The sequence below is a fragment of the Alligator mississippiensis genome, chromosome 4 (assembly GCF_030867095.1).
Source record: "Alligator mississippiensis isolate rAllMis1 chromosome 4, rAllMis1, whole genome shotgun sequence".
NCBI lineage: Eukaryota > Metazoa > Chordata > Crocodylia > Alligatoridae > Alligator > Alligator mississippiensis.
In genome coordinates, this window is record NC_081827.1 from 107,526,053 (window position 1) to 107,547,694 (window position 21,642).

Below are 21,642 nucleotides of genomic sequence, written 5' to 3' on the forward strand. Positions count from 1 at the left end.
ATAACAGTCTGCAATTCTTCCTGAAATTTTTCTGGGTCTTCCCTGATTTTTGGGAACTTTTGAGTTAAATTGTAGAGATCACCTGGAGTCCAGGGTGCATGCACAGTTACTATATTTTGTCCATCAGTGCCAATGCCTGGCATTTGTCTTAGGGGGTAAACTTGTGCAGTTCGGGATCTCAGATTGATGGGAGATCTTTCCATGCCTATTCCCATTCTTCTAAATACACCTGTGGTGGGTTGTGACCCAGGAGTAAATTGCCACACTGGTGATGATTGAGTGGCAGATATGGTGGATGAGTCCGGACTATTAAGCTCCGTGGATGGATTTACTGAAGGAGCTTCAGCTAATGGGTCACCAGCCTGGGCTGCAGCCTGATGTTGAACCGGTTGTTGCTGATGTGGGAGTCCCAGGAGAGCAGGGTTCGAACAAAGGTCAAGGATATCCTCTGCTGGCTCCGGTGGTGGGGGCACCCCGGGCAATGCTGGATACATCGGAGCGGTGGCCAGCATGTAATTTGGGGGAGCAGCCAATTTCTCCCGAACAGCTTTTAACTGCTGTTTTAATTTTTCTTGAGAGTCTTTTAGGCTCCTAGTTTGAGATTCTGTCCGCCTTTTGGATATTTCATCATACCAATAAAAGAACGCGTCCCACTGGTTTTGTGGTGTTTTGGATCCACGGGACTCTAACGCCCCTCTCAAGTGCACTATTTTATCCTGATCAAATGTTCCTTCCTGTGGAAAATGTTTCACAGGATCATCCCTAGTATACCAGTTCCACTTATCCAGGTACTTGCAAGTCTCGGGAGAATAGTGTGTGTACATAAAGTACGCCGGAGTCCCCTTAGGGGGGACAGGAACCTGTTTAGACTGACTTGTTCCCATTTTCAGTCACACAGGGAGACGTAGGAGAGGCTTATTTAGGATGTCCGGGCCGCTCAGTGCCTTGCCCCGCAGTTTTTCACTGCCCAGACAAAAGGCTTCTGACCCGACACCGGCTCATAAAATGGAAATGGGGAGGGAAACCCTAGAGGGATCCTTTCACTCCTGCTTTCGGCAGAAGCTACTGGGACAAGGGGTTTGGAAAAGACAAAATCACTCGGACGCCCTGTCCACTGGGTCACGAGGTTCCAGTTGGGTCCCCTTGCTTTCAAAACTGCCCTGTCAGGCAGAATTGGGGCGGCTGAACCCAACCGTAGTCTCAGTCCTGGTCAGTGGCTCATGTTTCTAAATATACACACACATTCATTCAATAAGCCCTGTCCACTGGGTCACGAGGTTCCAGTTGGGCCCCCTTGCTTTCAAAACTGCCCTGTCAAGCAGAATTGGGGCGGCTGAGCCCAACCGTAGTCTCAGTCCTGGTCAGTGGCTCATATTTCTAAATACACACACACATGCACATTTATTCAGTCAGCCAGACCTCCTACCCCACACCGCCTTAGTTAATTAACTACAAGCCCGATGTGCTGTTGGATGAAGGTGCCTCAAACAGTTTCTCCCTAAAACGTACGTTACCAGACACAAAATGGGATCCTTTACCAGACAGAAAATTTTAGCCGGCAGTAAGGTTCAGACTGACCTGTTTTAACAAGGTTCAGATCCAGTTACCACGGCCAAGTTGGGAGCCTACAGGCAGTCCTCCTCCGAAACCCCAATAGAGATTTTGAATTAGGTCTCTTACCTCTCAAGTTTGGCACCTCAGGGTTCGGGGGGGGGGGGGGGCAGCCTGCGGTCCTCCTTCCTCAGCCTGTGTTCTGGATCTGAGTCACGGCACCAGGAATTGTCGTGGAAACACACACAGAGTACTTTTGGGTCAGGTCAGCAGAAGCTTTTATTCAAAAGAAACTACAGCTGTAGGGGGGAGTTCCAAAGTGACATGGATTTCCCAAGCACTTGGAAGGGGTCCCCCCCCCAAGAGCAAAATCAGGAGGCTTATATATTTTTTAACAGTCGCTTACAACTCACGTGATCATATAGTGAAATTAGCATGAAAAGCGACTATAAAATTACTTCATTATTTCTTTGCTATAATCAGGATGGGAACTTATGGGGGAGGCGAGGTTAGTTCACAAACCTCCTTCTTGCACCTGGAAATCTACTTTGTACATACTTTTTTTTTCTACCTTCAAGGCCGCGGTGAGCGAAGCATTTGCAGAAGAGTTACAAAGAACAAACACTTGCCCTTATCTGTTCTACTGTACCGAGCCAGCAATTCTACACAAAGCGGTTATGTCATCTTATAACTAAAATAATCAAAGTTTAAGGCATATATTTTTTCTGATTCCACAATAGGTATTGGGCAGATCAGTGCTGCCAAGTGTTGCTTTGTTGTGCACATGTGCAGCAGCAGAAGTTTAGGTCACAAAATGTCACCAGCAGAAACTTAGACACCAAGAGTGTAGATATCTCTCCTGTCTAACCAGTGGCCTGCAGGAGTTAAGTTGCAGCCCCTGAGCCAGTAGCATAACTAGGGTAGGTGAACAGGGCACCAGCTCAGGCACTGACTAGGGGGCACTAGAATCGCCCCCTAGGAGGGTTTGCCACAGCACGGGCAGCCTTGCACTGCTCCTGCCCAGTCATAAGAGCTGGACACAGCAGTGCAGCACCTAGCAGTATATCTGGCAGGGGGCAAGTGGAGTGAACAGAATGGTGCTTCTCCACCTCGCTCTGGGAAGCCTTTGCCCAGGGCAGGCACAGCCCTGTACCTGATATGTATGCATGGGGTGAGAGGGAGAGAGTAAATGGGGAACCAGCATCAGCTCAGTGGGAACCTGGCCATGGGGTTGCTGCTGCCTGAGCAGAGCTGATGCTGCTACAGCAGTAGCAGCAGCCTTGGAAAGTAAGCCTTCTCCTCCACTCACCCACATCCCATTCCCTGCCCCTGCCCCCCTACAATGGTCAGCATTTCCCCTTGCAGCCCTACCACCCCAGGCACTCGCTGAGTTTGCTACACCTCTGACCCCAGCGCGCCTATATCCATTCTTCATGATCTCTCAGAGTCCTCCCAGTCTCTTGTAGCTGAGGAAAACAAATTTGCTTTGCAGTGTGCGCTGAAGAGCAATAACGTAGGATTGTCTTGGTCCATGAAAGATGGTGAGTTAAAAGGTTGGCACTGTATGTTGGGTCAGCTCAGGGACCATGGGCCATGTTGCCTGACCAATAGCATGGTGGTATGTCGCAGGCAGATGTTTTCTTGCAGGGAAGTAGGTCCCAGGCCATTTAAGCCTTTGTAAGTGAAAAGCTTAAAATTCCACTCTGTATCCAGTTGATAAAGGCAGAGCCAAAAATACTAGTACCGTGCTTCTCCAAAAATACACTGGGCAATAAACAGGCTTCTAGATTGGCCCCTGCTTTCATGGTCCACCTCTGCATTTCTAGATTGGTTTACAATCACTTAATCTGTAGGTGATGAAGGCATGGGTCCAAGACCCACCTTGGAGGGAGGTTCATCCAACATCCTGAACAAGTGAATGGCAAAGCCAGGTGGGAGACAACTGCTCCTTGCAATTCTGGGAGCAGCTGGGAGTGGAGTCCACATGAACTCATCCATTGTCACCCGTGCCTCTAGTGAGGGCCAAACCTGCTGGGCTCTGGCTTCTTATTGTGGTTTCCCAAACCATCACACCCATCTTCTGCTTTCCGGCCCTGCCTCAGTCAGATTTAGCCAGAGCCTTGGAGGCAGTATAAATTCTGCTTCTAGGGGGTTTGCAGAGAGCAGTGTGCAAGTTTCATTGCATGGGAAGAGATGCAGTAGCCTTTGCTATCAGCAGCACAGGGAAAGGGGGCTGCTGCGATTGTCCGTGCACTGGATGTAGAGAGCCATCCTAGAGCCGCAGTTTTCAACCTTTTTTGTACCAGGACTCATTGATATCCAGTCCCCCTCACTCGTGTCCTGCTGCCCCCAGGGCAGGGGTCGGTATGTGGGGTGCCGCCGTTTCCTGTCTTTTTTCTCCTTTAAAGGAGAATCCTTTTATAAAATGTGTTCTCGACCTTTTCATACTGAGACCTGCTTTTGGGTCACGACTCACGGGTAGGAAGGCCACCACCATAGAAGACAGTCCGGTTTTCCTCTGCTCTTGATAGGAAACCCGACCCCTTTATCAAGAGAAAAATAGAGGCCATAAAGCTGTCGGGTTTCCTATCAAGAGAGGACGAGGACAACCGGAATGTCCTCTATGGTAGCCACTCTAGGCATGGGCTGATAAACACTGTCTGAGAGAAGCAGGGCTGCAAGGGACCTCTGCCGGGGTCCGGGAAGGGCTTAAATGCTGTGTTGCAGCCGGGCTTGCTGCAGGGGGCGGGTTGGCTCGGCCACGCGGGTGTAGTAGACGCTGCCGCCGGCCAGAGCCGCTTCCTCGGGCTCCAGAGCGGTGCCTCCCCCACCCCGGCGGCTCAGGGCTGCGGCGGCTGCCGCGCGCGCCCCGCTAGGTGGCGCCCGCGGGGCCCGGCTGCCGGAAGCGGCGCGGGGGGGCGGGGCTGCGGCCGGAGCCGCTCCGCCCCGCTCGGCTCGGCCCGGCCCGGCCCGGCTCGCTTGGGCTGCGCATGGCGGCGGCACGGCGGTGAGCGCGGGCGGGCGAGCCGGCCATGCTGCTGAAGCTCCTGCAGAGGCAGACCTACACGTGCCTGTCGCACCGCTACGGGCCCTGCCTCTGCCTCGGCGGCGTCGTGCTCATGATCGTCTCCGCCCTGCAGTTTGGGGAGGTCGGTACCGCCCGGTGCCTCCATTGCCCTGTGTGTGTCGGGGGGGGGGAGGGTATTTGTGTGCGCTGTGTGTCCCACCCCCACCCCCTTTGCCCCAGGCACGTGCATCGCTTCTTGCATTGCCCCCCCAACTCCCCTCAGGCTGGGGGGTGCCCCCTCTGCCCGCCCCGCTGTGCCCATGGTTGTGCAGTGCCCCAGGGCAGTCCGTGTTCAGGCGTCCGCCTGCCAGGACCACAGCGGCCAGGGAGGAGAGGTGTAGTAGTTTCGCAGGTGTGGAGAGGAGGCAGGTGTGCAGCACAGAGGCTAGCCAGAGTGGATTTGTATGTAGGTCGGATTAGGGAGGGAGGGAGGCAGAGAGCACCAGCTTTCATGGTCTGAAGCTTGCTTCGTTGGATGCCACAGAAGGGCTGTAAGGTGTGTCTTGCCCGTCACCCAGCCCTTGGTTTGAGGATAGTCTCTGCCACAGCCCGTGGATGGGCTTTGAGGGGGAAGGTCTGTCTCCGCAGCCTCCATCCTGGTTCCTGTGCCCCTGCAGCACCTGCACAGACCACCCCCGTCCCGCATGGTGCCTGTCTTCCACGCTGGACCTCGGCGCTCATCTCTCACTCACGGCACTGCATCTATCACTGCTTCTGTAACACTCCTGCCCCATCCTCCCCTGCTTGCAGCCCTTCAGTGCCACAGGGGTTTCCTCCTTCCCTGAAATTTCTCGCTCTCCCAAGTGTTGCTGTTCCGTTTCTGGCCTTTCCTTCCTGACACTGCAAGGGGCACACAATAAGGGTTTCCAAAATACTAAATGGCAAAGAGAACGTCATTAGAGCTTGATTGTTTATTCTCTTTCACCAGACAAGGTCTAGGGGGGGTCACAGAATGAAACCAGTAGGTAGTCAGTTTAAAACTAACAGAAGGAAGTTTTTTTTTTTCACACAACGTGTAATTAAAGTGTGAAACTCACTGCCACCAGATGTTGGGGAAGCCAACAGTTTAGCCAGATTCAAAAAAGGATTAGACAAATTCTTGGTGGAAAGGGGCATCAGTAGCTGTTGAGCACACAAGTTAGGGGTACCGCCTCTGAATCAGAACTTACTACACCTTAATGTTGGAGGCTGCAAGCGAGAGAGGAATGGTGGGGAAAAAAAACCCTGGTCGTACCCAGTTCACTCTCCCTTTCAGCATCTGCTGTCTACCACTGTGCCCCAAGACACTGGGCAAGATGGACTTATGGTTGCAAAGAAGGCTAATGGCATGCTGGGCTGCATCAGTAGGAACGTTGCCAGTAGGTCTAGGGAAGTAATTATTCCCCTCTATTCAGCACTGGTGAGACCACATCTGGAGTATTGTGTCCAGTTTTGGGCACCCCACTCTAAAAAGAATGTGAACAAATTAGACAGAGTCCAGCAGAGGGTAACCAAAATGATTCGTGGGCTGGGGCACAAGACTTCTGAGGAGAGGCTGTGGGAACTGGGCTTATTTAGTGTGGAGAAGACAGGGAGATGTAATAGCTGAAGGGGAGTTTCAAAAGAGGATGGAGCTAGACTGTTCTCTGTGGTGACACATGACAGAACAAGGAGCAACGGTCTCAAGTTGCAGCAAGGGAAGGTTAGGTTAGATATTAGGAAGAACTTTCTCTCAAGGAGGGTGGTGAAACAGTGGAACAGGTTACCTAGAGTGGTGGTGGAATCTCCATCCTTGCAGGTTTTTAAGACTCAACTAGACAGAGCTTTGGCTGGGATGATCTAGTGGGGGGTGGTCCTGCTTTGAGCCACGGGTTGGACTAGATGACCTCCTGAGGTCCCTTCCAACCCTTAGTTTCTGTGATTCTCTGATATGATTAGACCCAGTAAATGGCAATTCGTATGTTCTTATGTTCAAACCTTTCCCATTTTCTGTTGAAATAGTTGTGCTTGTAGGCAATAGGAAGTGGAATTCCAATGTATTTGGTAGCTCTTCAGAGTACAGGGATGTGTGTGAAGCGTACATGGGATCCTCTCAGCTAAACAGTGTACCAGACTTGTGTAATTGCAGAACAGTTGTTGGAGTTCTGGGTTATACTCAATGAGATGGTCATGTTTACATTTTATTTTTGGTATCTTACTGAGCTATTTATAGGGCCAGCTTATGTCCCCAGTTACATTTCTGCAACCCACTGAAGTCACCTCAATGAAAGTGCAAGCTAAAGTCTGGTTTGGTCCTACATATGCTGCCTCCATTCTTTAAAAAAAAAAAAAGGTCTGGTAGCCCACTTACGGAGCTTTCATTTGGCAGCTAGCTTGTATGCATTCTTTGAATGCGGTAAACAAGCAATTAAGTGATTATTGCTTTTCTCTCTATGTATGTCATGTTGCTTGTAATTTACTTGTGTCCAGAGGTCTCAAGTGAGGTCGGGGTCCTCTTCATTAAGCATGTTACAAACATACACCCTTGTAGTCACCAAAAAAAAACCCCTTTTTTCTTTAAGAGTTAGGTCATTTTAGCTAAGACGATTCCCACTGAAAATTTACTTTGAGCAAGTGACAGTTGTTTAAAATGAGAAGTGCTTTGTCAATACAGATATTGTTGTGTTCATTTGTTTAAAAAACATCAGTCCAGATACAGCCATGATGTATGTGTATGTAGCCATGGTGAGATGTCCCCTGCCTAAACAAAGAGTATTTAGACTTAGTGGACAAGTGGGGGACAGAAACGGAGATGAAGCAGCTTGACCAGTCAGGCAGATCTTTGTCAGTAGTAGTTTATTAACAGCTTTCACTAAACAATACAATAACACTGACAATAAAACTATATAAGACTAATAGGACAGTATGGTGCAGGATCTCTCATCACTATTTTTGAAGACTGGGACAATTATTTTTTCTTTCCATTATTAGGATAGATGTCTTCTAAAATAATTATATTAATTTTTTTTCAACATTGGACACCACAAGTCAATAAAGCCCTTGCAGATTTCTTGGGAAGAAAGTCAAAACTTTCCATTACTCAGTTAGCATAGATTATGATATTACTAAGCAGAATTTTGTTAGATTCTGCCTGCTTTATAAATTGGTTTACTTTCTTGTTTTAATTTGATAAAATAAAGTGAAGGGAAAGATGTATGATGATTTTTATATTATTAGCAACATAAAATGAATCATCTGTCTGGGAGGGATGCAGTTCTTGTTGCCTGAGATCTTGTGATATGATGACCGCAGTTTAAAAGGGGGGGGGGGGGGAGGGAGGAAGCACTCCTCATGTATGCCGTGACTTGTATTTTAAGCATGCTTAGCATCTCCTGACTGGACCCACCATTTGACTAGCACTCCTGCATTATGAAAACAATTTTGACTGCTCTTTAAATTTGGTTTGCATTTGTAGGTACTATGCAGGAGATGCCATATAGCATCTGCCTTTGCTGAAAAAAATGCTGCTCTTTTTCTGATTCATGCCAAAAATAGAATACAAATACTAACTGGTAAGAGCAAAAGCCCTTCAAATCCAGCCTGGACAGCAGAGGGCCTGGGTAGAATCTGTATACTGTGAAGTAAGCCTTGTTTTCTTCTGTAATGTCCTCCCTAGCTCTTCAACTGACTTATCACTATCATTTTTTTTATCTGAGCAGATTGATCTGAGTTCTTTGAGCTTTGGGCAAGCTGCTTTTGAATAGCAAATTGTTACCACAACAGGGATAATTAGAATATGGGTTGTACATATACAAATACTTCAATTCAGAGTGTTTATGAAAATATTGTATGTATCTGTGTCTCATAAGAGTTCAACAGAGTAAAAAAAACCACACAAACTTTGGAAAATGACACCTGCAAGAGAAGGAGCTCTGAGATGTGGTAATCCAGAACGATCAGAAAGAGCACTGGGCTGCAAAAGCAAAATACAAATGCCATAAAAATTTTACAGATGACAGTTGTTCGGCAGTTTCTTGACTGTACTTTGCTATCCATTTGTAGAGTTTTTAGAAAATGTATCTGGATATTTATCAAAGACTGTTTATAGATGCGAAGTGCATAAAAAAAGTAATAGGAAATGCATAAAAAAAGTTTGAATTGCTAAGTTATGGGGTGCCAGAATTCTGTCATGTCCTTTTAAAGCAGTATCTTTAAGTAACATTAAATTTCCTTTCTTAAGGAATTGACCAGCAGTTTTGCAATATATGTCCAATGTCCATTGTAACTCTCTTGGAGATGATGAAATCATATCTCAGAGTAAACTAAAGTGTTGCACATGTTATGCAATGATAAAGCAAACACCTAGATTTTCTGATGATAAATCAAAAATAATCAGTTCATAAGATGAAAAAGAATAATTCTTTTTAATGGAGGAAGATATGTGGGGAGCTGGAGGAAAAGCGAGAACCCCTGCTAAACCAGATGGGACAACTGACAAGCGATGCCCAGGAAAAAGCCAACCTATTAAATGGGTACTTTGCGTGGGTCTTTCATCAGTCCCATGGGATGCCCCTGCCCACTATGGAACAGGGAGGCCTGGGTGAGGGAGATTCCCTGCCCTCCATCAATGCTGAACTCGTGAAGGAACATCTTGAGAAGCTGGATACCTTCAAGCCAGCTGGCCCTGACAATCTACACCCCAGGGTACTCAAGGAGCTGGCGAGCATCATAGCCCATAGCCCCTGGCATGGATCTTTGAGAATTCCTGGTGCTCTGGTGAAGTGCCTGAAGATTGGAAGAAGGACAATGTGGTGCCTACCTTCAAGAAAGGGAGGAAAGTGGATCCGGCAAACTACGGGCCCATCAGCCTGACTTCTATCCCGGAGAAGGGCTTGGAAAAGATTATTAAAGAGGCCGTTCTGAACAGACTGGCTGATGCCAACATCCTGAGGGATAGCCAGTATGGGTTTGTTGTGGGTAGGTCTTGTTTGACCAATCTTATTTCCTTTTACAACCAGGTGACTTATCACCTGGACAAGGGAGAGGAGATTGACGTCATGTATCTTGACTTAAAAAGCCTTTGATCTGGTATCCCATGATCACCTCTTTGCAAAACTGGCCAACTGTGGCCTCAGGTCCACCACGATCCGCTGGCTGGGGAATTGGCTCTGTGGTAGGACCCAGAGGGTGGTGGTTGACGGAAGTCAATCGTCGTGGTGCCCTGTGACCAGTGGCGTCCCCCAAGGCTCTGTCCTTGGACCTGTATTGTTCAACATCTTTATTAATGATATGGACATTGGAGTCAGAAGCGAACTGAACAAGTTTGCTGATGATACCAAACTCGGGTAAAGCATCCATATCTGAGGACAGGGGGGCAATCCAGGCTGCCCGTGATAGGCTCAGGAAATGGGCGGACGAGACCCTGTTGGTGTTTAACACCAAAAAATGCAAGGTTCTCCACCTTGGGAGGAAAAACCTGCAGCATGCTTATAGGCTCAGCAGTGCTACGCTGGTTAGCACTACGGATGAAAGGGACTTGGGGGTCAAGATTGACCACAAGATGAACATGAGCCTTCAAGGTGATGCTGAGGCTAGTAAAGCGACCAAAACGCTGGCTTGCATCCATGGATGCTTCTCAAGCAAATCCCAGGATGTCATTCTTCCGCTGTTCTTGGCCTTGGTGAGGCCGCAGCTGGAGTACTACATCCAGTTTTGGGCCCCACAATTCAAAAAGGTTGTGAAGAAGCTTGAGAGAGTCCAGAGGAGAGCCACACATGTGATCAGAGGTCAGGAAAACAGACCTTACAATGACAGGCTGAGAGCCATGGAGCTCTTTAGCCTGGAAAAGCGCAGGCTCAGTGGTGATTTGGTGGCCACCTATAAGTTTATCAGGGGTGTTCACCAGGATCTGGGGGAACAGTTGTTCACCAGAGCGCCCCAAGGGATGAGAAGTTCGAACGGTTATAAACTCCTGCAAGACTGTTTCAGGCTGGACATAATGAAGAATTTCTTCACTGTCCGAGCTCCCAAGGTCTGGAATAGCCTGCCATCAGAGGTGGTTCAAGCACCTACATTTAACGCCTTCAAGATAAATTTGGATGTTTATCTTGCTGTGGTCCTGTGACCCCAGCTGACTTCCTGCCCCCAAGGTCCCTTCCAGCCCTAATGTCTGTGAAATCTATGAAGTAATCTTGGATAAAATTCCATTAAAATCTTTAATGTTAAAATTTAACAGTTAAACACTGAACAGAAAATGCCAAAAATGAGGCTGGATATGCAGTTTTCACTCCTCTCACTTCATTATGCTTAATCATATAGTCTCTAATAATTATATAAATATAGTAAATTCAATTCTGTTTTTCAGTGAGGCAATATAATTAGGGTTTTTCTTTCATGGGCTTGTGCATCCGTATAGCATCTTCCACTGTTGCCTCATAATGCTGTTTATACATTGAACAACATTTTTAATGGTAAATTCACAGCATTTCTTTCAAGATGTGCATTATAAATCTGTAGAAAAACTGTGTTTTAGTAGTCTTTTACAGACAATATGATATCAGGGGATTAAAGAATGTACTGTCATCTATATTCAAAAAAGGAGCAAAGTTAAACTTGCACATGCAGTCTTTCCCTTGACATTTCCTGATTTTGAGCATTCTCAAAAGAAGGATTTGTTCTACTGTGAGAGACTTGTGAGATTTAAAAAAAAAAAGAAAATGGAATCTGTAACTTCCATTATTTCTTTATTATTTTGCTAAATACCTTTCAGTGCACATCCTGATCTCTACATAGGTCTGGTTGGCTGAATTAACTGTGTAATACCATTAGCTGCCTATGATATTATGTGATACTGTTAGCTGGAATGATGTTTTTTGGAGTACTGTGTCCAGTTCTGGGCGCCACACTTCAGGAAGGATGTGGAGAAGCTGGAGAGAGTCCAAAGGAGGGCCACGTGCATGATTAGAGGTCTGGAGAGTAGGTCATACATGGAGAGGTTGAAAGACGTGGGACTGTTCAGCCTGGAGAAAAGAAGACTTAGAGGGGACTTGGTGGCAGCCTATAAGTATATAAGGGGCGTACATCAGGGCCTGGGGGAACATCTGTTCACCAAGGCACTCCAGAGGATTACAAGAAACAGTGGACACAAACTGATTGACGATCATTTCAAATTGGACATAAGAAAAAATTCTTTACGACTTGAGTGCCTAGGGTCTGAACAGACTCCCCCCAGAGATGGTACAGTCACCTACCCTGGAGATCTTTAAAAATGTCTTTATCTGCACCTTGCTGGGATCATCTGACCCCAGCAGTTTTTCCTGCGCAAGTACAGGGGGGCTGGACCCAATGATCTCATGAGGTCCCTTCCAGCCCCTAACATCTATTAATTTATGAGTGTGGTGAAAATTTGAGTAAACTCCTTTGACTTTAACTTGATAGAAGTATGAAATAATTGCCATTTAGAATTCTGGTAATACTGGATAAAACATAATGCAAACTATACCTGACATCTGAAACAGGCTCTTTTACTTACTGCTTGTCTGAGTTGTGACAGATTTCCAAGGGATCATTCAAAGGCACTGTTCCTCACTGAAGGCTGTCTCAGTGCCAAACTTTAAATCACTCTCTCTGCTGTTTAAATACTAGAACTGTTTAGAAGTAGTCATAAGTAGAATTTTATAATAGCAGGAGTTTTTTTCTGTTAAATATGGCTACATCATTTAAGAGCAAATATTCTAAACAGTTTCCCCTTTGACAAAGAACAACCCTAGGAAAGAGTAAAAAAGTAGGAGCAGCCAGAAATGTAATGATGGACCTTTCACCTTAGCGATTGCTTGTGATCTAGCACAAAAAGGCAGTTAGCCCTCCTAAAATTTTAGTACTGATAACACAAAAATATCCAAGCAGTCTTTCTTTTTTCCCTACAATGAGTTATGATCCAACAAAGCCATGTCACAAACAGGTAAATGGCTTAACTTGGGGCTTGTGCAGATAGGGTTTGAAGGATGGACTCCAAATTTTTATTAGATGTTGTCTTACAGGGCTGTAAGGGTAGTATTTGAAACAAAACCAAAAACCTTGCTTGCACTTACTAGGTCACGAGTTTCTGTATCTCCTGCAGCACCCCATATCAGGGTGAGGCTTCATGTTCTGGAGCTTATCTAGATGGGCCTCCCTGAGATAGCAGTCCTCCCTCTTTCATTCTTTCCCCCTTGGATCGCAGCCCTTGTGTTTCTGGTACACTCCCAATGTGACACCCTCAGTTAAGCAAAATTGTGCCTCTTTGTTGTAGATCCACTGATAAAGGCAGTAGCACTGTATGTGTGCTTAAATGGGTAGATCAAGTTAATACTTTAAAATTAGTAATTACACACCAATAGTAACAAGATGTGAAATTGTGGTTTGAGGGCGTAAAGTCTCATCTGTGAGCTCAAGCCCTGTGCTGGTAAGCACAATTCAGACTTGTTTGCACAAAACTTTGTTACCATCAGCTTCAAAACAGTTAAATTTTAATTATGTTTCTGTTGGTGCTCCAACTTTGTTCAAAACCCTGTGTAGAGAGGGCATGAGTGAACAGCTGTGGCTGGCAGTAGGTACATATTTTGGGAATAGAAGCTGTTCTTATTTTTTGGTATAGCAGCATGGGCGACTGGTGCCTCTCGAGTCTGGGAGGCGGGGCAGGGGGCACCAGATCACTGATGGGGGCAGGGAGGGGTCCCCCCACGGCTGATCACTTCCTCCAGCACTTCTGGTTATGCAGCTGCTGGTTCTAGGTGGTGTACATGCACCCCCTCCGCATCACCAGTGTATAGTGGCTAGCACTGTGGAGCCCCAATCTCAGTACCTGTAGGTGCTGTTGTAATACAAATACTGGCTCATTCTCCCACTCAACTTGCTCTCCTGCGTTTCTCATCCAAAGAGATTCTGGAGTATAGTGTTTATGTGTAGAGATATTATTACCAGTCATAATATCTTTATTGAAAAAAATAGTGTATGCCATCTTTTTTTCTTTGTCATAGCAAGGAAATTAGCATATCTGTTTAGAGAGAGAGAGGTGACTTGTATTTGAAGGACAGAGTTGTCTCACTTGTTTTTAAAACAAGCCATTATTCACCTTGACAGAAATAATAGCGAGCAAATTGCACTCATTTTGTACATTCTTTGTTCATGTGGTAAGGGAATGAGAAGGGACAAGTGGTTTTAGTTGTGAAGAACCTCTTTGCCAACTTGGAAGGAGTTTTTGATTTCAGCAAGTGAATTATCAGCTGCTTGCTTGATTCTTTATTCCCCTATAAAATTCCTTTTCTTCATTGTACACCGGTGTAGGTATGTGCTGTAAAACTTTTAGGATCAAAGGAGTAGGGAAAGTTTTGATGATTTTTTTTCTTTCTCCCTAATGCTGAAAAGTACACTTGGGATTTTTCCAGAACAACATCTAATCAAGAACTGGAGAAAAGTATTTGCTGCTATGATCCTTAACTCAGACTTTCCACTGCTAAACATAGCCTCAGCAAGTTTACCTCCTGATAAAACTAAAGTGCCAGGTTTTCCTTGTATTTTTCACCTTGAGATGTCTCATGCTTATTTATTATTTTGTGGTAAAAAAGCAAGAGAAACTGGTGAGTTTAAATTACCTCAATGATAAATATCCCTTGTTTGTGAAAAAACTTTTAATTTTAGTAATAGAGATGTGAATATTTGGACTTATTTTTATGTAAGCTAGTTTTTTACACAGATGTTATTGGATTGGTAGATAGCATAAACTAGTGGTTTTCTTCATTAAGAAGCGACTTATAAAAATGTTGCTTAGTCTAATTAGCAAAAATCTGCAATGTGATAAGCAGTGAACAACTTTTAAGTTCTTAGTCATTCTAAGATGCAGGGCTCATTGGTATGTTTCATTTGTTTAAATGCCAGCAGAGTTGCACATGATAAAATATCAACGTATGCTTTATGGTAGAAGCCAGCTTCTAACTGATGAAGGTTTGGGAAAAATAGATACTCTGTGGGCAGGCTACTCCATAATTGTCCACTGTTGGGTTTCTGGCCACTGACAGCAATGTATTGTTGCACTGGGTGGACTCAGCTCGATCTGGTATGGCAGCCCATGTCCCTTAGCTTCATTGACAGTCTGTAAACTTGCCTTTTTTCTTGTTTTGTTTAGGGTGACCTGGTTTTCAGGTTTTCGTTTCTTTAGAGACTAAATGTGACATTTTTATGTGGCTTAATTCCCAGTCTGTGTGTGTTAATGTACACAGAATGCTTTAATCAAATGTACACTGCTAAAACTTTTGAAGAAAGAGAAATCATCAGTTACATGTTCAAAAAGGTGACACCACATTTCTTTTCTTTACAGGTTGTTCTGGAGTGGAGTCGAGACCAGTATCATGTTTTGTTTGATTCTTACAGGGACAATATTGCTGGAAAATCATTTCAGAATCGGTAACTATTATTCTTAGGGTATCAGTATTGCGCGTTTAGCTGGTATGCGTATTTGTCAATGTTCTGTGTAGTTGCATCATTTTCTTCCTGTACATTTTGAGGACTGTGCTACAGTTGTAATTTAACCTTGTGCTAAACATGTTAGCTCTGAAAACGTCTGTAATTGGAAGTGATAGTAAGACAAGAACTGTGTCAAATTTTAGATTTGTATGCTATCAAGTTTTAACATTGTAATCTGGTTTGAACAAGTTAGTCTTTTAGCATTGCAAAGCAGGCAGCGTGACTAATTTTGCATATTAAAATATATTTAGCTAAATATACAAGTCCATTTCCAATTTGGTTTGTTTTACCATCTCTGGAAGATTTATTTTTTAAATGTTGGAAATGTTCCTTGACCTCTTATAGAGATTGCTATTTAGTAGAAATTAACAAGGCCAATGGGGAAAAAAAGGTCTTTTGAGTGGATTGATTGAAATTGGAGAAGCTGATCACAGGAGTTTGAAGCCTAAAACACGTTGATCATTTTATGCTTCAGTTGTGTTAAATGTTAGATGGCCTCTTGTGGTTTTTAGTGTAGATCTTGAATAGTCATAGGATCTGCTGCTCAGGAAACCAGTAGGACTGTGGGCTGCAGTGTGGGAGGAGCTGCTTAAGGTAAGTCATTTCATTTCTTTTAGCATATGTACACTCAGCTGAAAAAAATAAAATCTCATTAAGACCCCAGTGCTGAGGTGTAATTAAATCATAGAAATGAGAGTTTCAGAGGAAATGATTGGATTATCTAGTCCATTTGCCTGGTGGCATAAGGTAATCTTGATCATATTGCTGTACACTAATGTTCTAGACCTGTTTTACTCCCATTATTCTCTCATTTTCTCACCTTCCCCCTTGCCAAGCAGTAATGGGCATATTAAAGTTGATGTTCATAGCTCTCAAATGATTTTTTTATTTTTTTTTTTGAGAATTGTAGTGCTTCATAGAACTAAGCAGTTGAGCATGCTGCTCTGTCCTGATGCATTTCTGGAATGGCTGTCACTATGGTAACTAAGCATGTGAATTTTTGTAAAATAGTGGGTTCTGTCCAAAAGGGATATCTAAACCTTACTGCTGCTATGTGGGTATTGTCACTGTTTTATATATTGCAATAAGCAGCCTTATTCTTTTTTGCTCTAGTTCTTAAGGGAATGCTTTAATGTGGAGGTAAGCTTTGCCATTTCTGAACTGAAATGTTCAGGAAATGCATGGAATTAGGGACTGTTTGGATAAGTCCTAATGCTTTTGCAGAGGGTGCTAAAGTCAGGGAGTAGGTTGAGTTCCTTAGTAAGTTTTTATATTCTGTCAGGTTTGATAGGAAGGTATTAGGTGATGTTTGTCAGGAGATATGCATCCAACTAGCAACCCGGTTGTCCTGGGGTTGTCTTTAATAATTGGCATAGAATAAAATTCTTTGTTTTAATAATCTTTTCCTTACATCTGTCACCTAAGACATCAGGAGCTGGGTTCTTCTGTGCTGCCAAATCCGGGCATCTTGTCAGGCCAGACCTCTCTTTGTCTGTTATCTGTTACCATGTTTTATAATTTCATAGTTGGTAGGGTCGGAAGGGACCTGAGCAGATCATCAAGTCCAACCCCCTGCCATGGCAGGAAAAAGTACTGGGGTCAAACGACCCCAGCAAGGTGCTCATCTACTAACCTGCTCTTAAGGACCCCCAGGGTAGGAGCCAGCACCACTTCACTTGGAAGTTGGTTCCAGATCCTAGCTGCCCTGACAGTGAAGTAGCGCCTCCTGATGTCTAGTCTGAATCTACCCTCTGCCAGCTTGTGACTGCTATTTCTAGTCACTCCTGGAAGTGCTCAGGGGAACATGTAAACCAGTATAGCCTGTTCCATGGTTGGGTTGTCAGTGACTAAACTGGAACCCCCACCTGGCTTGCCTGGACAGCCAGCAGGACTGAACAAGATATGTTAAAGAGCGAGTGAACTCCCTGCGAGCCAACGGCCATCCATATCTGGAGAGGAGATGGACGCTACCAGGTCACTTTGCCCAAAGAATCACCAATGATGGAAAGCAACTCAACTAAGGAGGGTTGTTACCTCATCTAAAGTGCCCCAGTGGTCACAACAGTCTTGGGACTGACTTGACTTGAAATTCTGGCAATGTGATGAACCAGATATTCTTGTAGTATAAGCTGAATGAGTTAATGGAATCTCTCATAAACAGAGGTGTGCCTTTGGCTTTCTGCATAGCCTGTAGACACAGGATTTCTGATTTTGATACTTTCTAGAATCTAGTTCACCCTAAGCTCTGGGATGAAGCTGCAGAGAAGGGACTAGAAATAAATGCGTCTCAGGAAAGGCTGGTCCTGTGAAAGTAAACACATCAGTGCAGGGAAAGTAAAGCATATCTCCTTGTGGTATCAAGTGATTAGCCAGTTTACTATATGAACAGTGTGAGAACCTGCCTGTAGAGTTTCTGTTTTGATTATATCTCTGGTGTGATGCCTTTTGGAGACATTACACAGTAACATTTTTGTTACCATTACAGATTATATATATATTTTATGTGATCTTTATAACACATTAAAGTTAAATTGGCTGATGCCTGTGGGCATGCAGGATTTTAAAAACTTGCACAAATCTTAGTTTGTAAATTATTTTAAAAACTCGCTGTTATGAAATAATTATAACTGTTTAGCATCACTGCTTATAAGGACAAGAAAAAAAATCATGTTCTACATTTAAGTGCTAACCTTAGGCAGCTTTGCTTTTATTTCCAATTTACCTCCTTCAGCATTCTCCGCTATCTTCTGTATCAGTGAAATCTCTTAATTGCCTTTTCTGCCATTTTGGCTGTTCAAGACATGTAGACTCCTTATCCAAAAGCTCTTCAGCATTTCAGTTCTTTCCCCACTCAAGTTCGTTCTTAAAGGTTTGCTTCAGTCTTGCATTAAGGGAGATGGAAGGAAATAAAATTAGTGGAATCAAGATTTGTAATTGTCTTATGTGACTCTGGTTTTGCCTTACTTTGTGCAATGTTAATTTTAAATTGTGTGCTATTCTGGAATGGGAACAAATTATATTTGAGAGCCTCCTGAATGTGCAAAGTGCTAAAAAAAAATCATTAGGAAGTAGACAGACCTTGCCCCATAAAATCAATAATGTATATTTTACATGGCACAACAAATTAGGACCATTAATAGAGGTGGAGGAGGGGCAAAAAATGAGGCCAGGAACAAGAAAAGAATCAGGAGATAGAGCAGAATAGGGTAGTGGCTATAGTAGTACAGTTGTAATCGGGGCCTATGGAGAGGGGAAGAAACTGGAAAGTTATGGGAGAGCAGTTGGAGAGTGTAGTAGGTCTATGTCAGGAGGTTAAGGTAGTTAATGATGCCTGGGGGAGATTTAATGTGTATAGTAGGGGAGGGAGCTACAGGCTGCTGTACCTCTGAAGAATTATCAGCACTGACATTGAGGCTTCTCTGCCTGATTCTAATCTGCTGTCAGATTCCACATGCATAAATAGACACCAGATATAGATGCTGCTGGTGGGATCAGGATCCTCCAGGGAAAAGACAGAACTGGCAGGTCCCATTTGGTGCAGCCCTTTTTGAACTGTCAGGTTCCAATTTTTACTCAAACAGGATTGGACCCAGTGTTCCCAGATTTGAAAACTGGAAATACTGTATGTGAATCCCAGAGTTATTAATTTTAATGAATGATTTTGATCACCATCGCCTCTTAGAATTTTAAGTTATTTAAATTCCTATTTGGAGTCATTGTCTGCTGTTACACACACCTTTACAATCAAAATCACATGCATAACATGCCTTTTGGCATATCCACATGTATGTGGCATAATGCAAACAATTAAGGGGTGGTTAGTCATTAGCAGAAAGCAGGGTAGGGTCAGGGCTGGATTAACCCTTTAGTGGGCTCCAAGAAAACAATACTGTATATTTATATTCCTTTTTTTCCCCCACTCAATAATTATAATATGTAAAATAAGCACAACTGGGCTCCTTTTTCACTTTTAGCCCTAGGTGTGTACCTAGTTTGCCTATGCGTTAATCCAGCCCTGAGTAGGGTAGTATGTTAGAGACTAATTGGTTCAGAAATGCAGGAGCTTTTGTAGGCAACTTTGTCAGATGTTAGGAATGGATCAGTGAATAAAAGGTCGGTTTCTAGCATCTGATGAAGTAGGTTGTTTCCTCCGAAAGTTCGTGTCTCTCTGAATCAATTGGTCTCTAAGGCAGTAGTTCTCAAGCTTTTCAGGTTTGAGGTGCCCCTCAGAAAATGCCAGCTCTTTTTGACTACAAAAAAATAACATAGCAGGGGATTTTTTTACAACGAATTCAGAAAGACCATAATTATGGTTTTCTGTTTGAAATCTCTGTATGTATCTTGTGAATTGTGTTTGTAAACCTGACAGTGCTAACATGGTGTAGCACCTCATAGCACCTTGATTGAGTGTCACTGCTCTAAGGTACAACCCTAGCCTACCTTACCTTCTGCCAAACAGTTAAAGTTATCTAAAGCTTGAAAAAGTGGTTGAATACGACTTTTTTTCCCCAAATCAAAACACTTTCTGAATTAGCCTACATTTTGTCTACTTTTGAAATTACCACATGCGGTTGAATTAGCATACAAATCTGATTATCCTACACGTAGTAGCATTGATCTCACCTTTATCTTTTGGACCTGGAAATAGAAAGTGGGATTATGTTGGAAAGAAATCATGAATGTTAAAAAAACCCCCAAAACAAAACCCTGTTTTTTGTTTATTTTCTTGAAACCCCCAGTTTCAAAGAATTGTCTCATATTAAAATGAGTCAGATTTGAAAGATGAAAATCTTCATATAGAAAGATGTTACAAAATGCCTACTTGCCAAAGTGAGGGTGCTGACAGCTCATTTTGGAGTTCAGTAATATACCTGTCTGATACCTGAGCTGAAGAAGAAATCTATCTGTCTGTGTAGAAAAAAATCATTAATACCTGAAGTCAGAAAGATATTTTCTGTCCTTTTTAGGGCTGTGTGAAGCTTCAGTTGCTGATTCGATTCAGAGGAGATTTGGCCCAGTTCAGTAGCTGAATCTCTGAATCCAAATCGAATCAGGAAACCCATTAATCTCTCCAAATTAAATTGGAACCTTCCAGTCCACTTCTGGGTCTGCTGCTGAATGCACAGGGGAGGATTTTGCAGGACTTTGCACTTGTCCTTGTTGAACCTCATGAGATTTCTTTTGGCCCAATTCTCCAGTTTGTCTAGGTTACTTTGAATCCTAGCCCTACCCTCCATCCTACCTACTACTCTGCCCAGCTTGGTGTCATTTGCAAACTTGCTGAGGGTGCAGTCTATGCTGTCTTCCAGGTCATTGATGAAGGCATTGAACAAAACTGGCCCCAGAACCAACCCCTGGGGTATTCTGCTTGATACTGGCTGCCAGCTAGACGTTGAACCATTGATTACAACATTCTGAGCCTGATGCTCTGGCCAGTTTTCTATCCAGATTACAGTCCATTCATCCAGCCCTTCCTTAGCTTTCCTATGAGAATGTTGTGGGAGACCATATCAAAAGCCTTGCTAAAATCAAGGTATACCACATCCACTGGTCTCTGCACCCACAGAGCCAGTCATCTTGTCATAGAAGGCAATCAGGTTGGTCAGGCATGGCTTGGCCTTGGTGAATCCATGCTGACTGTTCCTAATTACCTTCTTCCCTTCAAGTGCTTAGAAATGGATTCCTTGAGGATCTGCTCCATGAAGATGGTTTCTATTTCTACTACTCACTGTTTCACCTCCTTGTTAATGATCAAACTTGATAAACTTGTGTTACCAATCAGAAGACATAACTCTGACTAAAAAAAAAATAGCCTTAATTTTTTGGGCTTAATTTTAGCTCAAACATTATCAGGATGTGGCTGAACCAACACTACTGTAATTTTATATCTTAAATGTAGAAGTGCACATCATCAGCTTATACTTTTTGTTAATATGGTATATTATTAATAAATGGCAATGTGGAAAATAATCCAAATTTAACAGAATTGAACCTAGCACTGAGTATCTCCCATAACCAAGAGAGTCAGGATTGGTATTCTTTTATCAGTGTAGCTTCTCAAAAGAAGCTTGACTAAATAAGCATTGCACTCTGCTGAGAAGGTTAATAGGTTTGGCATAGAAATAGAAGAAAATTCTAGTGTTCAGGCATCCCCTCTCCCTGTCTGGTCCGTTGCCCGCCCAAACCCCTCTCCGACCAAGTCTTACTATGAGTGTAAAGCTATGGGTTGTCAGTCTGAATGACATCTTTACCCTGCCTTCTGTGTGACTTCAGACTAACATGACTCACTTCATTTCTCTACTCATGCCTGATTACGGTGAAATGCATAGAGCTCTTGTTGCTACAGATTCTAAACCACAAAGGACCTTGATAGATCAAATGCACATTGAATTACATTTGTTAACAGGTGAGAAGCTTGTATAATCTCCTGCAATAGTTTTTTTGTGTGACAAGTGACCAGCTGTATTCCCCAGTGAGCCTTCTGTGTTTGATTTCAGGGGAGCCTCATGTAAAAGGCAGTGTAGTGACAACAGCAGCGATCACTGTGGTGAAACGGACATCAAAGA

At 43.8% G+C, this 21,642-nt stretch overlaps 1 protein-coding gene across 1 annotated transcript in view; it reads left to right on the forward strand.

Moving 5' to 3' along the window:
• The first annotated feature begins 4,498 nt into the window (after positions 1-4,498).
• Positions 4,499-21,642, forward strand: part of GNPTAB (N-acetylglucosamine-1-phosphate transferase subunits alpha and beta) — a 77,119-nt gene continuing 59,975 nt past the window's right edge. The window contains exons 1-2 of the mRNA XM_006259614.4: positions 4,499-4,700; positions 14,931-15,016. Of these exons, the coding sequence (XP_006259676.2) occupies positions 4,584-4,700; positions 14,931-15,016 (203 nt within the window). The 5' untranslated portion in view covers positions 4,499-4,583. The remainder of the gene's footprint in view (positions 4,701-14,930; positions 15,017-21,642) is intronic.